General features: G+C 41.9%; 1 protein-coding gene across 3 annotated transcripts in view; it reads right to left on the bottom strand.

Annotated features, from left to right (window-relative positions):
• The window catches only part of LOC142564388 (uncharacterized), a 100832-nt gene extending 96228 nt beyond the window's left edge, over positions 1–4604 (bottom strand). Inside the window, exons 1-2 of one of the 3 annotated variants that reach the window (XM_075675396.1) lie at positions 4532–4604; positions 3515–3774 (exon numbers count right to left, since the gene is read on the bottom strand). In XM_075675396.1, the coding sequence (XP_075531511.1) occupies positions 3515–3700 (186 nt within the window). In that variant the 5' untranslated portion in view covers positions 3701–3774; positions 4532–4604. The other 2 variants (XM_075675389.1, XM_075675379.1) reach the window with 2 other exon arrangements.
• Between the last annotated feature and the right edge of the window lie 12301 nt (positions 4605–16905).

Raw genomic sequence — 16905 nt, 5'->3', positions numbered from 1 at the left:
AAAGAAGACGCACACAAGCGTTTTTGCATTCTGCCCTCAATGAAAAGTGGCCGCCATGGTCAGGATCAAACCTTCAACATTGTGCTCAGCAGCACAACAGCACAGCCAGTGAGCTACATACAGGCTGCAGAAAACTATTGATGAGCTCTTAAAGTTAGCTTAAGAAAAATTTAATTCTAAGGTTTTAGGTACCAAAACCACAATATGATTACGAGGCACACCGTAGTGGGGAACTCCGGGTTAATTTTGACCACCTGAGGTTCTTTAACATGCACCCAATGCATGGTACACGAGCGTTTTTGCATTTCGCCTCTATCAAAATGTGGACCCCTCGGCCAGGACCTTGTGCTTAGCAGCGCAACATTATGGCCACTAAGTCACCACAACGGGTCAAAGTTAGCTAAATAAAGGTTTAGTAAGTGATATGGTAGAAAACCATGACATGGCAGCAATAGTAACTTTGAATTGTTTTGCTCAAATATTGTATTCTCCATATACAACAGCACAAAATACTGCGTACTAGTGAATACTATGAGAAAGAAGACAACAGACAAGCATGCCATTCGACATCAAAGCAGAAAAAGATGAAGGGGTAAGGAAATAAAGGACTGTTGATGGATACTTGGCTCCAATGCAATTTTGGATGCAAGAGTGGATGTGAGAGCTGCAGATGTCGCAGGCAATGAAGATGTAACCATTTCAAGACATTGTCGAGAACTTCACACAGGCACTGCATGACGAAAGGATTTGAATGTGTGGGAGGATAAAAGTATCGATGAATGTGCCTCTTTGTTGAGGTGAATGCAGGTGCTGAGAGTATAACAAAGAATTTGCATCTAAGCAAACAATGATAAAGAAAGATTTTATAATGTCCAGCAAACACCGTCCAGCTACTGAGACCAAGACACTGATGTGTCAGCAGCAGTCAGTGATGACGAAACTTGCAGTACAAAATAAATGAAGCCAGAGAAGCCAACACAGACTACCAGTCAAGAATGAGCTGCTTCCAGGCATTATCAAATCAATTAACAGAGCTCAAGGATGTGCTTCAATTCTTTCGTAGTAATCAAATGTGCACAACATTTCACGTGAATGGAAACCAGTCAAGCTGTCCAATGTGATCAATATCCAAAAAGCATTCTGCCCTGTGCGACGGTCATCTACAACACTGTGCACAAAGGAATTCTGCACAACAGGCGACTTTCATGTCTCGGAAGTACAAATGAAGATTGAAGATACCAGTGTCTTCCAAGCTGTCACCAGGGCCCACTGTATTTTGAAAACGATGCCAACTCTGTCCCCGCATTTGCGATGCACCTTGCACTGAAAGAGAAGCCACTGGAAGAAGACCCCACATGAATTGTTTTGCACCTCTCATCATGCTGTGTGCAATAGCTTCACACCAGCGCATAGGAGTGAATGTATGAACATACCACTCTTCCAGTGCTTCCATTCTCATTCCACTTTCAGTGCTTCCACTGAATGACCAGCTTATCAGAGAGGGAGGAGAGACAATAAAAACTGGAAAAAGAAGAGTAAAGGGCTCATAATGAAAATAAGATTCACTGATGTATACTGGCTTCACAGCAGTAGTAACTTCTATATTCCAAGTTATTTTAGAAGGAACCATCATTCTATTAATTAATTATCAGTCTTTTCCCTATTTATGTCAGTGAAAAATGGTTATACATAAAAAATAATTAAAAAAACAACAACACATGAATTGGAAGATGGTTTCTCAGTGCAGCCCTTCACAAATATTTGGAAGAACAACCCGCTATGGTACTGCGCTTCTGAGCATGAGGCGTTTTCAATGCCGGCAGTGACAGCCACATTCCGATGGGGTCGGAATACAAAAACACTTCTGTACCGTACCATGCATTTGATGCAGATTGAAGAAAACCAAGTGGTCAAAAGTAATCTGGAGTCCTTCCCCCTACAGCATGCCTCATAATCAGATTGTGGTTTTGGCACATAAAACTGCAGAATAAATTTTTTTATTAAGATGTATTTTATTTTTAGAGGGAGGGTGAAAAAGAAAGTTGCATCTGAAAGAAAACAAGAGGCAAAAGGAAAAAGCCAACATATGTTAGAAAAAGCCCAATTCCTCCCTGATTACAGTCCATTAACATAATCCTCATAAACGCGAGCCCTAATTATGCACCAGTTAACCATTTATTTCCCAAATTATTTTTTAAAAGGACACTTCCGAATTACCTATTTCTTTTAATGCTCTATGCAATCGGCACTATAAATAAGCACAAGAAATGCATTCAAAACAATATTCTTTACTGCAGAACACACACACAAATAATTAAGTAGACAAGTAAGTTGGCCTACACACACAATGTCACTGCCATTTTCCTTGTCAGCAATGTTCAGTATTTGTGCATGAAAAAGAGAACTAGATGCATGGGCTTGCTCAGATCGTCTTTGGATGAGAAATTGGGACCTTTAGCTGTTGACAAGCCCAGCTCATCAACGGTAGAGCGTGTACAAGGTGTGTGGACATGCTGAGCTTGTCTACAGGAGGTAAAGGGTCAATATTTACTGTAAAGTACAACATGTCTAATGGCCAAAACAATAGTGAATTTTGTATGCAGAGTAATTAGTTAGGGTTTGGTCAAATCAAATTAACTTCATCTGCAACATGCTAACTATACAAGTTTCATGGAACTGAAAATTTTATGCGCACATAACTAATGCATACTTTCATGACAGTTTTATACACAAAAATGAGCACCAGCTGCAAGTTTTATCCTACCCCACCATTTGAAGCCTATAAAACTTTCTTACAAAAAAATTTCAATGGTGAACATGACTACTGCATGCACATAGCTGAAAATCTCATGCAATCCTTTTTTCCCAATCGTCAACACCTTTGAAACCTTTTTCTGGAAAATCTTTTGAATGTGAACATGTATGGTCTTTGGAAATCTTATAGCCATAAGTTCACTTTAACAGAATTAAGCATAGTGAACATGTAACTACAAAAGTCCAAAGAAGTGTTCAGCTTATCCCTGATTTGTCCGTCTTTAAAGAAATTCACTGGGACAAGCTGAAAACAATGCATTTATTTCTGCTGAAGCAACATTGTTCAGTCAACAGCAATGACTATGGAAAAGGAATTTCTTATGCATTCCCATGTGCACTGCGAACTTTTTTTTTTTTTTTTTCCAAAATGCTTCTATTTAACCGTCTAGTCCCGACTGAAACAAGAACAAGCTGTAGGTCACTCTTATCGATCGATCGTGCTCACGTATACAAGAGCTTGACAGTGCGGACGGCTCGATACAGTGAACAGGGCACAAGATTAATGTCGAAGTCGGCAGTGGTCAGTGCAGCGCGATACTTGTCACTCAAAACGGATTAAAACAAGCACGCTTCGCTGCATCACTACAGCGTTTGCAATGTGTTCAGTTCTATCACGAAAGTACGGTAGCTAGCGTGAAAGTGACAGTGCTTCTACATTATATAATTCTGTCTGACCTGCATAGCTTTGTGCTCAGCTTACCTGTATATACGCCGAACAGTGGTCGAGGAAACTGCAGACTTCATTCATAAACGCCGACCTGCTAAATGCATGGTCGGGAAATGCGATGCCTTCAGAGTTTGACTGATTGCCATGTGACAGCCCAAACGTGTTGACAGATCCACTCTTGTGAGAACCGAAATTGAAGTGTCGTCTTAGGTTTGCCATTAGTACGAGTGAGGTAACGTTGCAGCAGCACTAAACATCACTCAGCAGACTTCTCGAGACGATCGTTTCCATGGCTGCATAGAAAACAAGATAACGACGATAAACCGATAAACCGCAGCTCCCAACACACGCTGCACTAACAGCTGCAGCCATCTGAAGTGAATGCAGGAAACAACAAGCAATACGACACCAATCCCAATACGCCGATTTGCAAGCAAAACACACCCACGCGGTTTTCAGCAACGACCATAAACGCGAGCACGATGACAGCGGCCTACAACAGTCAGAGGAAGTAGACATTGCCAATGCACAAGACAAAGAACGTTGCGCGAATCAGTACGACTTCGCGCTGTGATGTCGAAGTATCAAACGAGCACTGCCATGCCCATGCTTTCAAAACATATTTTTCCCTGAATGCAATATGCTTCAACAATTACGGCAAGCTCGAAACCTTACCAGATCTATAACGGATGGCCCCTAGAAGCAAAATTCTTCGTAACAGCCGTTTAATTTGCAACTAAATCAAATACCATGCGACTGTATTATGTATAGTCAACGCCCCACACTACTGATCGAACGGACACGGAGAACGAACACAAGTTGCTGATACGTTCGTGCCGCGAGCATTTGTTAGGCTTATCCAGCACCATCGTCACAAACTAAACTCTGAATCATAAAGCCGTGTTGTTATACACTACCTTAGCAAGTCCATCACGCAAATTATGCAAAGCGACGCTCACAGCTTTAGTTGGTTTAGTTCAAAACTTTTTTAAAGCTATACATATCGCCAGCGACCCGTGCACCATCTATCGAAGAGCTGCCGAAACGCACCCAAACAAGAGAGAAGCATATATAGAATCGAGCGGAAGACACAGAAGGCATCGCTCGCAGCCACCGAGCTCGCGCCCCAGGTTGGTTCTTTATTCTGTGGGTCACGGCGCCGCGGTTAGGCAAAATTGGCTCCGGAGGCCAGCGGAGGCTCCATAGCGGAGATGTGCTGTGTCCGGCACAAGCGGCTTGTCTAATTTTTGTTCTGCATTCTTAAAAAAGTTTACACCTTTTGGGGCTTGTCCCCAAACAATAATCGTCATCTGCCTTAATTGCTTGCGTTTCCTCTCTTGAAAACTCGGCGCTCGCTACTTTCCTGTCGAGAATGCTGTGTCAAGCTGATAACGCACGAGCCGTTCGTGACTAAGTACCAGACTCTCAGCGTTGAAGAAAGGAAATGCGGGCAGGACAAGTGACGATTATTGTTTGGGGACAAGATAAGCCCCAAAAGGTGTAAACTTTTTTTTAGAATGTGCACTCTTCACTCTTACACTCTCTAAAAAAATTACACCTCTTGGGGTGTATATTTGTCCCACAACGATAATCGTCATCTGCCTTAATTGATTGCGTTTCCTTTCTTGAAAACTCGGCGCTCGCTACTTTCCTGTCGAGGACGCTGCGTCACTGATAACGCGCATGCCGTTCGTGACCGGGAAGTACCGGGCTCGCAGCGTTAAGGAAAGGAAACGCGGGCAAGACAGATGACGATTATCGTTGTGGGACAAATATACACCCCAAAGGGTGCAACTGTTTTACGAGCTATATAACGCGGCGAGCCCGGTACTTTCCAGTAACGAACGGCATGCGTGTTATCAGCATGACATATAGCGTTTCCGACAGGAAAGTAACGAGCGCAGCGTTTTCAAGGAAGGAAATGTGGGCAAGACAGATGACGAATATCGTTGCGTGGCAAACATACACTTCAAAGGGTGTAAACTTTTTCTTAGAGTGTACACTAAAAGTTTGCACCCTTTGGGGTGTATATCTGGATAGTTATCAGCCGAGCTGCCGGACGTAGCCACTTCTCTGCTGTGGTTATGTGGGTGTTTTTCTAAGCTTCCGCGGTGGGCGCAGTAAGTCTAGAATGGCAGCGTCCTGCACCCTACGTGGTTGTACGGCACTAGCGGGTGGCCACGCATCGTTATGCAACTTCTCAAATAACAGTAAGAGTTGGTTTTGGCACTTTGTAGAGCAGTAAACGAGGGATCCAAAACAACTGTGATTGTTCCACAAATACATATTTCTATATAATTCTTCCAGAGGTAATTAAAAAAACGCTACTAGAAATCTTTATTTTACAATTTTGCTTGTTTACTTGTTCTTGGCAGTGTTCTTGTGCTCCTAATTCCTGCGCGAGTCTATTTGATGTGGTTCCTTCTTTTCCAAGTAAAGGAGAGAGGTGTATCTCACAGGCATACCTGTGAGATACACCTTATTTCATTTCGCTTTTGCGGGATTATGCATCTTTATGGCCGCACGGTGGGCATTATTCACATTTGTACTAGTAAAGGTACCCCCCCCCCTCTCTTTTGCATAGAAAAGTCACCTTGGGTTGGCTCCCCCCCCTGTAAAAAAATCCTGGTTACGTGCCTGCTAAGTTTTGTGCTGGCTTATAAAAAAAATTAATTAAAAAAACGATTCAATTAAATCAACCTTTTCATTAGATGCCAGTTAGTAATGTATAGTAGAGAAAGTAGTTCCATTCCATTATTTCAGCATTCATTTTCAAATGTACAAATGCTAGGACAGGAGCAAAAAGCCGCTATTTTAAGCGGCTTGACAAAGGCCCCTACAGCTACAGTATTTGGCAGCAGACAGTTTGTGAACTCTTTTCATGCAACAATACACCGATACATAATATAAATTTTGAAAAACATTTCTAAGGGCGTGATAACATGCGTTTTTGAAAACATACACTATAACCAACATTTTTTTTTACCAGCAATACACGCCTTCCCTAACAGAAAATTGCAGATTTATGTAATGTAGTGAAACAATACATTCTTCCAGGCACATAACAATATATAAAAGCACTTTCACATACAAGACAAATACAAAATAATTCCATACTCAAGTTACAAGCAAGAAAAGGAAATGCAAATATAACATACACTAATCACATGCAGCCGCATGGCTAATGAAATATTCCTTCAGAATTCGACGTGACACAGTCTTAAGATCCATGTTTTCTTTTTCGAGTCTGTTTCGTAATAGTACCGATATTCGGCAAGGTAGTCTGTCCTTTCCATGATTGGTTCGTGAAAAAGGCACGGCCCAAGTTTCTTGCTCCCGAATGTCGTATTTGAGGTGATGAGGTTTGCTTAGATGACAAAGATCAGTAAATCCCATGTGGCCTCGTTTTATGCTTTCTTTATATTTCACAGCAAGATTAAATTGATAATTGTAATGAAATGGGAGAACATGAAACTCAGAAAAGGATGTACTTGTATGACTGCTGTAAGAAATACAAGCAACATGGCGCAATGCTTTTTTTTGTAATAGAGATAACGTTTGAATATTTTTTTGTGATGTTGTCCCCCATAGAAGACTACAATAATTTGCATGAGAAATAAATATGGTATTGTACAGCAATAGCCGTAGTTTTAATGGAAGAACATCTCGAAGTCTACAGAGCGCACCACATGCTTTTTCCATACTTGTTGCCACGCTTTCTACGTGTTTGTCCCACCTTAAATGCTGATAAAAAATCACTCCCAGTGTTTTCACGTCCGCGGTGACGTCAATTCGTTCTGATCGATAGAATATGTTTACATTACGATTTACATGTTTTTGGGCGGGTGCAAAAAGAACAGCTTTGTTTTTTTAGAGTTAATCTGTAAAGAATTTGCTTTGCTCCACCAATATAGTTGGTCAAGGACAGTGTTTGCTAGTTGTGATAAGTTATCAGCATTACATGATTGGAAGAAAAGCCTGGTGTCATCTGCATATATTATATAGTGTGGTGAGTTACTGATGTTTGTTAAACCATTTATGTAGATGTTGAACAGGATAGGTCCTAATATGCTCCCTTGGGGAAAACCAGCTTCTAAATTCAGGGGGCTGAATATTCTCCTGAGATGTAAACGCATTGTTTCCTATGGGCTAAGTATGACTTTAGAATGTCCAGGGTAATCCACAGAATCCGTAATGTTCATGTCTTTTTTAGTAGAGTAATATGATTGATCCTGTCAAAGGCTTTGGAAAAATCGATAAATACGCCTAATGTTAATTTTCTTTCTTCATAGCCGTTCAAGATTAAATCCTTCTGTGTTAATAGAGCTAATTCAGTCGATCGGCCCCTACAAAACCCAAACTGATGTGGAGATAATAATTGATATTTTTCACAAAATGACACAACCCTTTTACAGATAACCTTCTCCAAGCCTTTTGATATGACCGGGAGCACTGACACCGGTCGATAATTTGACATGTCATTTCTGTCCCCTGATATGAACAGAGCAGTAACCTTTGCCTGTTGCATTTTTGTAGGGAAAACACCAGTAGACAAGCAAACATTGAATACGCGGGTGAAAGCGGGCACTAACAAGTCTATTGTAAATTTAATTGGTTTAATCTGGAGACCATCGATGTCACATGCCTTTTGTTCTTTAAGGATATAAAAGCAGAGTAAACCTCGTCAGGTGTCGTAGGCTCAAAAAACGCTGTATTTACACTGGGCGCGCCCAAAAATTGAGAGCATCTATATTGTGAGTGCTAATCACTAAATTTATAAAGTGTTCATTGAGACAATTTGCTAATTCTATATCCCTTAGCTGCTTCCCATTTTCTGTAATCTCGAGCTCTTCATAACGGCTTCTGTCGCGATTTAGGAGCTTATTAAGCGCACGCCAAACTAGGTCGCCTTTGGTATCCGCATCACTAAATAGCTTTTCCAGATACTCTTTTCTTGTATCTCGAAGAAACTTAGTTTCAAAGTTTCTGAATTCCTTAATGCAAAAAGATCATCCGGGCTTCTAGACTGCACAAAAGTGAGAGCATAATTGTTTTTTTTTTTTACAAATTAGCTTTAAACACTCATTTGTTAACCAAGGTTTCCGTATCTTTCTAGATGTCTTTACCTTTTTTAATTTAAAACAACTATTGTACATATTTTTTCTTATATGCATGAGCATATCGTAGGCTGTATCAGCATCGTTACACTCAAATACGGGTGTCCAGTTTACACTTCGAAGTTGGTTTCGAAAGTCAATCATTGTTCTTGGATTTATTTCCGGCATGATGAAAGATTTACATTGGTTTCGGCTCACTTTAAGTGTGTTATTTCATTTAGAAAACATTCCTACTGGCAAGTGAACGCCTAGATCGGCGACAAAGATACCAGCATTGATATCTTGCATTGGGCTTTTCCTAATGCAAATGTATTATTGCAAATCTAGTAGTGCAAATGTATGGGCGAAAATAAGACCCCAAAATTAAGCTTCTGTTCTGTCCTCATTGTCGAGCTTTCCAAAGGCATCGAAAAGCATGACAGATGCAAAATAACTGCAAATGCATAGCAATGAACCGTACTGCACAGTGAAAATTCTCGGTGCCGATGACATGGCAAAGGAAAAAAAAAAAGAAAATGAAGAGCCTATCACAAAAAGTGCCGTCCTAGTTTTCCCTGAAAGCTTATTTTGTTATAGCGCAAGCTTCACACGGACAACAGAAGGCACATTTGACACACACAGCGCTACTTTCAACAACAGATTTATTTCTTGTCCTCGTCGCTATATATACACCCTCGACCCGTCATACAGCACGTGTAAAATTTTTGGAAAAATAAACAAAAAATATGAACTGGGAACCACACGTAGGCAGTTTCTTGACTCACATGTTCACAGACATGCACACGTTCAACGCGAACAAAGATAATTCAGCTCTTTTGAAGATAATGAAATGGAAGGTTTACTGACGCATGCGTCGCCGAATGTTGATATGTGTCTGGCTTCTATTATCAAGTGCGTCATTTCACACCTGCTTCTACTCATGATGACTGTTTCTTTAAATCTAGGTTTGCACTTGCGTCTCTGGCAATGGATGGCAAGAAAGCCGTCAGCGGCCACATTGTTAACTTTGTTACTGTGTTCTCGTAGCCTGTCATTTATGCATCTGCCTGTTTGACCGATGTAGGATCGTCCACACCCGAGAGGAATACGGTATACCACACCGGCAATGCAATCAATGAATTTGTTTTTATGTTCTTTTTCGCATGCGCTACGCGAGATTCTTTCTGGCCTTGTGTTTTTACAGAGGCTGACCAATTTATTAGGTGCCGAAAATACAACATTGATGCCGCTCCTTCCAGCAATCTTCTTTATTCTATGGGAGAACCCGTGTATGCGGCATCAACATTGTATTTTCGGCACCTAATAAATTGGTCAGCCTCTATAAAAAAACAAGGCCAGAAAGAATCCCACGTAGCGCATGTGAAAAAGAACATAAAAACAAATTAATTGATTGCATCGCCGGTGTGGTATACCGTATTCTTCTCGGGTGTGGACGATCCTACATCGGTCAAACAGGCAGATGCATAAATGACAGGCTACGAGAACACAGTAACAAAGTTAACAACGTGGCCGCTGACGGCTTTCTTGGCATCCATTGCCAGAGATGCAAGTGCAAACATAGATTTAAAGAAACAGTCATCATGAGTAGAAGCAGGTGTGAAATGGCGCGCTTGATAATAGAAGCCAGACACATATCAACATTCGGCGACGCATGCGTCAGTAAACCTTCCATTTCATTATCTTCAAAAGAGCTGAATTATCTTTGTTCGCGTTGAACGTGTGCATGTCTGTGAACATGTGAGTCAAGAAACTGCCTACGTGTGGTTCCCAGTTTATATTTTTTGTTTATTTTTCCAAAAATTTTACATGTGCTGTATGACGGGTCGAGGGTGTATATATAGCGACGAGAACGAGAAATAAATCTGTTGTTGAAAGTAGCGCTGTGTGTGTTAGATGTGCCTTCTGTTGTACGTGTCAAGCTTGCGCTATAACAAAATAAGATATGCCGTACCAACAAGCCCCTATTGCTATCCTCATTTCCCTGAAAGCTTTCCTGTGCAAATTTCAGTTCTTTATCGACAAGACAGTATCCCACAGGTGAATTCACTTAAATATTTTGGAAATATACAACGAAAAGCTTAACTGGAGTCAACGTGTAGAGCCTATTACCTCAAAGGGAGCATGCGCAGTAAGAATGCTGCGTAGACTCAGCAGCAATCGATCAGGGTTGCGTTGGCATGTTCTCATTATGATCTATTGCATGTATGTTCACCCGCTAATAGAGTTTGGCTGTGTTTTGTTTTCTGGTGGGCCTGCATACAAAATTCAGCCTCTGATTCTATTAGAACAAGAGGCGTTACATTTATGTCTTGGGCTTCCTAAATTTGTCGCTAACAATATCTTATATCAAGAAGCACGCCTGCCTTCTCTTCTCATGCGATTTCATATCCTAACAGTACAAAGTTTTCTAAAGATATAGGCATCACCACAGAGGAGATCACAGTGTTTTCGTTAAACCGGCCTTATTTTTTTAACTATCAGTGGTATCGCTCACATTGCCCTCAAGTTGCTTTTGCTCAAAAACTATTGGACCCTTATTAAACTATGTGAGGTGGTCTTACTAAATTCCTCAGTTCCAGATGCTGAAATTGAATTTGAAAGATATTTTTCCAAATAATGCTAAACATCTTCCCTATCAATATCTGAATAGTGTTCTGTAAGACCACCTAGCACATCTGGATACGAAGACCATTATAGCAGCTGATGCTGCCGTCTGTGAAGAAAAAGCAGGTGTGGGCATTGTATCACCACATCTAAATTGGTCTTTTTCGATTTGGCTACCTGACTTCACACCTATCTTTCAGGCAGAATTATTGGCAATTGTCTTAGCTTTACGCAAGTTACCACCATCTATGTCATCAGCCATAATAATAACGGATTGCCTGTCTATCTGTTCTTCAGTAACCACACCCAAATTGTCAGATTCATTAAAAACATTCTATTCTCTCCTCCAAAGACACATACGTCTCGTTCGTTTAGTGTGGGTGCCAGGACACAAAGGTCTAGCCTTAAACGAATATGCACATACACTCGCAGTAGCATCCCATGATTCCATTTCACCTTCGTCGGCTTTCATCACTGTGGCGCGATTCAGAAAATATACTACTACAAATAAATTCGCGCAGTCATCATTGACAGCACCTGATTTCCCGCATCTCAGTTTTCCTTGGAACAACAAATGGTAATCCTCTAGAAAAATTGAAGAAACGATTACAAGACTACGGTGCAAAGTCCCCCACTGAACTTTTCCCTCCACAGATATGGTCTGGCTATATCACCCTTGTGCCCTTTATGCAATGAGAGTGAATCTCTGAAACACTTCTTTTTGACATACCCCCATTTCATTATTCAACGGAAAAGCTTTTTAGAAGAACCCTTACAAAAGCTCGGCTTGAATTTGATTCTTCCTGTAACCCTTTCCTTTGGGGCTACCATACTGGGTTATAGCCACAGGAACGTTTGTTAAGCCCTCTGCATCTTTCTGCATGAGACAAAACGAATTGCATGTTAGAATTCTTCTAAATGCTTATATGTTCGCAAAATATCTAGATGACTGATTATTCATACCTGTAACAGTAGACACTTTAAATCCCAATTGAAAGATACTTATTTCATTTCAACCTAGTTTATGCGAAGAAAAAAAAATAACAGTTCGTTCACCGCCCGATTCATGGCCAACCCCCCCGGAGTGGGTTGCGCCATTTCACGAGGGAACAAGAACAAGAATGTTTTGTCTGCATACATATGCTGCACAGTGGCTGCAACTGCAGCCCCAAATTTTCTAAAGCTGTGGAAAAGGGTTCATACATGAACATACAAAATTTGCTATAAAAAAAAAAAAAACAGCAGATACAGGCTCTCTAGTTGCTGCTCCGTTTAGCAAGACTAATTTTCAGCTTTCCCAAAATTCACATTTGGCTTCCTGCAGTAGTTCACTCATTGCGAGCAGCCATTGGGTGCCCATTATCAGGCACCATGTTATTACTAGTGCGGCCTAAATTGTACTATCCTGCACATCATAAATGTAGCCTTGTTAGTTCTACAAATGTCTAGATGCCTGCCTCTACTGAATTGTACCACTGCAACACCTTCCTTTAATATCAAATTTTCTAAAAGCACAGAAAGATGGTAAAATGTGCATTTCATTGTTATCCAAAAGACAAACAGTTTGCACAGAACATTGTCCGTCTCAAGAAAACCCAGAGCAACTTGAAAGGAGTGCCAATCAGTGTTGCGAAATGGGCGCCTCCATTCCATTCCAATTCCATTCTGGCGAATTAGAATGTGCCGCAAGTCCATTCCTTTCAATTCTTAGGAATGAAAAAAACATTTAGCCCTTTCCCACGCCGGGAATAGCCGGGCAGTTTAATTCCATTCCTATAATATCCTCAATGTAGGAAAAGCATTTTGGTAGTTTTATCGTGTTACCGATGAACGCACCATAAAGCTGATGTCATCAGAAGCGTGAAGACCTGCAAAAATATGCAAAACACATTACCAAGGTTGAGGGATAGTAGCTTGGCGACATATCTCGTGCAGTACAACCACCCTACTAATTCCCAGAGGGGCACTTCTCCCGCTATCTATAGTATTTGCATGGTCAGCATGTTTTAACGGCTTGTGATATTTTAATATTGTTTAAACTTACATGTGTTAATGCTAAAATGATGACGATCTTAGGTGTGCTCGTGATTTTTAAATGCTGCAATAAAGGTCGCAAGCAGTGCAAGGTGCAAAAAGAAGCTTTATTTTGGTTTTATTCATCGAAATTCTGCAACAAAATGTCATGAGCTAAATGGGTGCTTCACCGTTTAGTTTGAATGAATGAAGTGTGAATGACGGATGCTTCAACGGTTAGTGCTAAAAACAAAAAAAAGTGAGATAGAACAATTGCCTTCTACCTGTATGTTGCGCTTCACAAACATGAGCTGCTCGAAAGAAGTGCTTGACAGCCGATTTCGCTTTGCTGTCATTATCAGGGATGCTGTAGAAAGCACACGTTCCATGTCAGCTGACATCGCATTCACGTTGAAAACTGCCCTTGCAAGGCGGGAAAGCAAGGGAAAGCGGCTAGTGTTTGCTTTCCAATATGTCAAGGGCTTACCGTGTATGCGCAAGTTCCCTCTGTAAAGTAAAGAGAAATTTCCCCTGCAATAGATTCAGGCATATTGTCTTGGTGGGCATTTTCATGTTGCCTGACATTTTTAAGCATCAGTCTGCTCAGCCCTGCTTCAGAGTCTGCATTCCTGACGGTGCTGGCGCTGTCCTGCCCTAACAAAAGAGGCCCTTCCCCCGCACCGCAGAATGCATCTGCTTGGCTGTTGCAGCTGAACACCAAGGACTTAAACCGTGCATCTAGGAGGGCACAAAAAAAAAATCAGTCCACGTGCGTGTGAACCACTTCTCCAGGCTACGCTGTAGGCCTTTAGCCGCCTCTTTGTAAAGAAGTGTGCCTTCAAGATTTCCACAAGGGAAACTTCAATATTTTGCAACGCGGGAAGCAAAAGCCGGCTGTCTCATGCCTTTTCTGCAGAAACTCTGTGGCTTCTTCTACAGGGGAGAGAAGCTCAATGAAGTCTGTCACCAGCCTCAGTTGATATTTAAACAGTTTAGCCTTCTTGCACGTGTGCAGAGTTTCTGTAAGGCCTGGGTGACTCGAAAAAGTGGCAACGAGCTTTTCCATCATTCACAGCTGCAAGTTCCACCTTGTCGCGTTGCGAGATTCCAAATACAGACCGGCCACATTCAGCACTTCTTCCGTGTCGGCGGTGCTCTTGCGTATAGATGCAACGATGGCTCCGCATTTTTGTATGAATTCCTCAGCATTTGGGTCCTAAAATAAAGCGAGGACGACCATTAGCGGGGCGAATGTGGGTTTTCTTCAGCGCAAATCGTCACGTCGGGGCTCAGAGACGTGCAGCCATGGCAGCAGTTACGTGGGCTCTCCTGCTTCAGCTGGCTTCCCAAACCAATGCTTTCAAAAGTTCGTTCTCTCTCTCTCTGTATGGAGGGAGAGGGCGCACAGTTCATCGTATAAGACTGTGCGCTACGCTGACCTGCAGACCTTCCTCGACAGAGTTTCGGGCAAAGGCATCTGTGTGTCTAAACAGGGGGGCGACAGTATAGCAAAAGGGTTGGGGGAGGAGTGCGAGGTGAGACGGCATGCAGACCGTATGGATTGCAGTGAACACAAGCATCACACCAGTGTCAATATACATCACAACTTAGAGAAGCGCTCTTTTGAATATGCGTCCGAGTCGCTGACGGTGACAGATGCAAAAACGAAGTGAAGGATGGGGAGACAGCAGGTGGCCAGGGCAAAGGCGCCGCCGAGGTAAAAAAAAAAAAATCACAAGGCGTAGGGGGGGAGTATGCTGCCACCATAGTTCCGCACGACGGATACCAATGGCATAGAGCCGCAATTACGTGAAGAAAAGAGACAAACTTCAGAGCAACTCGGCCTACAAGGACAGAATTGTAGTAGGCACGTTGCTCATAAATGTGCCATGCTTGCAATCAGCCAAGCATTTCTAAAGATACTGCTTTATTGTTAAATTCTAGGCTCTGACTTACTAATCTTTGAACGTGGGCTGGTTGGTTCTTCAGCATGTTTTGACAAAAACAGCACTTAGACGCAAACGTGCTTAATTCCATTCCCATTTCTCCAAGCGTTGTTGCCATTCCATTCCATTCTGGGATCGCGAAAATGTGGAAGGATTCTGGAGTGGTAACTCCGCCACAGTGGTGCGAAATGCTCTTCACTAGTAGTACACATGTACATTGGTACCACATTTTTGTACCTCCAACCCTGCAGCCTGGCCAATCCCGATACCAGGCGCTTTGTTTTGCAACAATCAATTTTCTTCGCCACAAAAGAGTACCAATTTGGACTGGTTAGTACATATTACGGCTAAGCAGAGCAAGTGCAGAACGAGGCAAACGGAATGAACAAAGTGCCGACTGAAAACCTATTTTTTTGCGCACAAGGCAATACGAGGTGCCAGAAGAAAAGGAAATAAGCATGCAAATTACCAGGGCATAAAAAGCAATAATGCGTATGCCAGTCATACACATGAAAGGAGAGATCAATTTCTTTGCAGAGTAGCGACACCAACAGCGTGCTTGTGCATGTGTCACTTTTCCTGTGTTTTTAAAAAGCCTCATATATTTTGTGTGCACACTTGTCTTGACAACGCTCTAGTATCCTGCATCAATTGAACAATGCCTCACAACCACATTAGGAGCTATGCGCTGCAAAGTGGCTGCCTACGCTCCCCTTAACTAGACAGGCATGTTCCCAAGGCAGTCATTGATACACCAGCCAGTTTGGCTGATGCAGAAACTGCTGCACGAAAAGGGGATTTTGTACTCGGCATTGAAGTAGCATTCAACAAATTTTCTTGTGCATCTTTTTACATCTTCCATTGGCTGGTGTCCTCTCTGTTGACTTAGTGGCACACACTGGACATTTCTGACCTCCCCCTCTACCTTTTTCTTTGGACAACTCGCTCTATGCACATACAGAATGACAGCGAAGTTTTTTTTCTTTTGGATTGGTTTTTTCGCTTTGGTCATTTTAAGTCTGCCAAGGGAGACAGCCGCAGGAGAAAGCAAACTGTCAAAAAAAAAAAACCAGCCATTTTCAGCCTAAACGCAAGTCTCTTAAAGCTGCTGTGCATAGTGTGGTGGCAAGACCACAACAAGGCAGCCCCCAAACATGCGTTTTGCAATTCCTCACTTCACTAACTTCAAGTGTGAAGAGCTACAAGGTAGGCGGCTTTTCTCAGATCTGGGGGTATATTGCCAGCACCCAGTCAATAGATAAAGGCAATTTTATGTCTAGTAACCTTAGTTTGATATTCATTGGAAATTTAACAGTTAGTTGTCGTTCCTTCATGCAAAAACAAAACGTCAATCATCTGTCCAGTATGTAGCTGAGCTTCGCGTTCATTATCATTAATAAAAAATTATACATAATTGACATATCTGAATACCTTCACAGTGCCTTTTCATTGCAGGCTATCCATGAGGCATCTGTCATAAATGGCCAAGAAGGTCTCTCCAAGGCTTCCTGATGAAGCATGGATCGTCTGAAGTACGGAAAGGGAGTGCTAAAGGAACCTTCCTACAAGGTGCAGCAAAGTGTCTTGTTTGGACATGATGATGTAGAATGGTACATCTACGTGCATCTTCACCGTGAAGAACCTGGAAAGGTTCATGCCTTGTGACAGGCACTCCGAAGACGCTAGCTTTTCTAGTCTTGTCTCTTCACATAATTTAGTGACCACCGGCTTAATTTTTGTAGTA

Source organism: Dermacentor variabilis, chromosome 1 (genome assembly GCF_050947875.1).
Source record: "Dermacentor variabilis isolate Ectoservices chromosome 1, ASM5094787v1, whole genome shotgun sequence".
In the NCBI taxonomy this organism is placed as follows: Eukaryota; Metazoa; Arthropoda; class Arachnida; order Ixodida; family Ixodidae; genus Dermacentor; species Dermacentor variabilis.
This window is presented reverse-complemented; position numbering and strand designations above follow the sequence as displayed.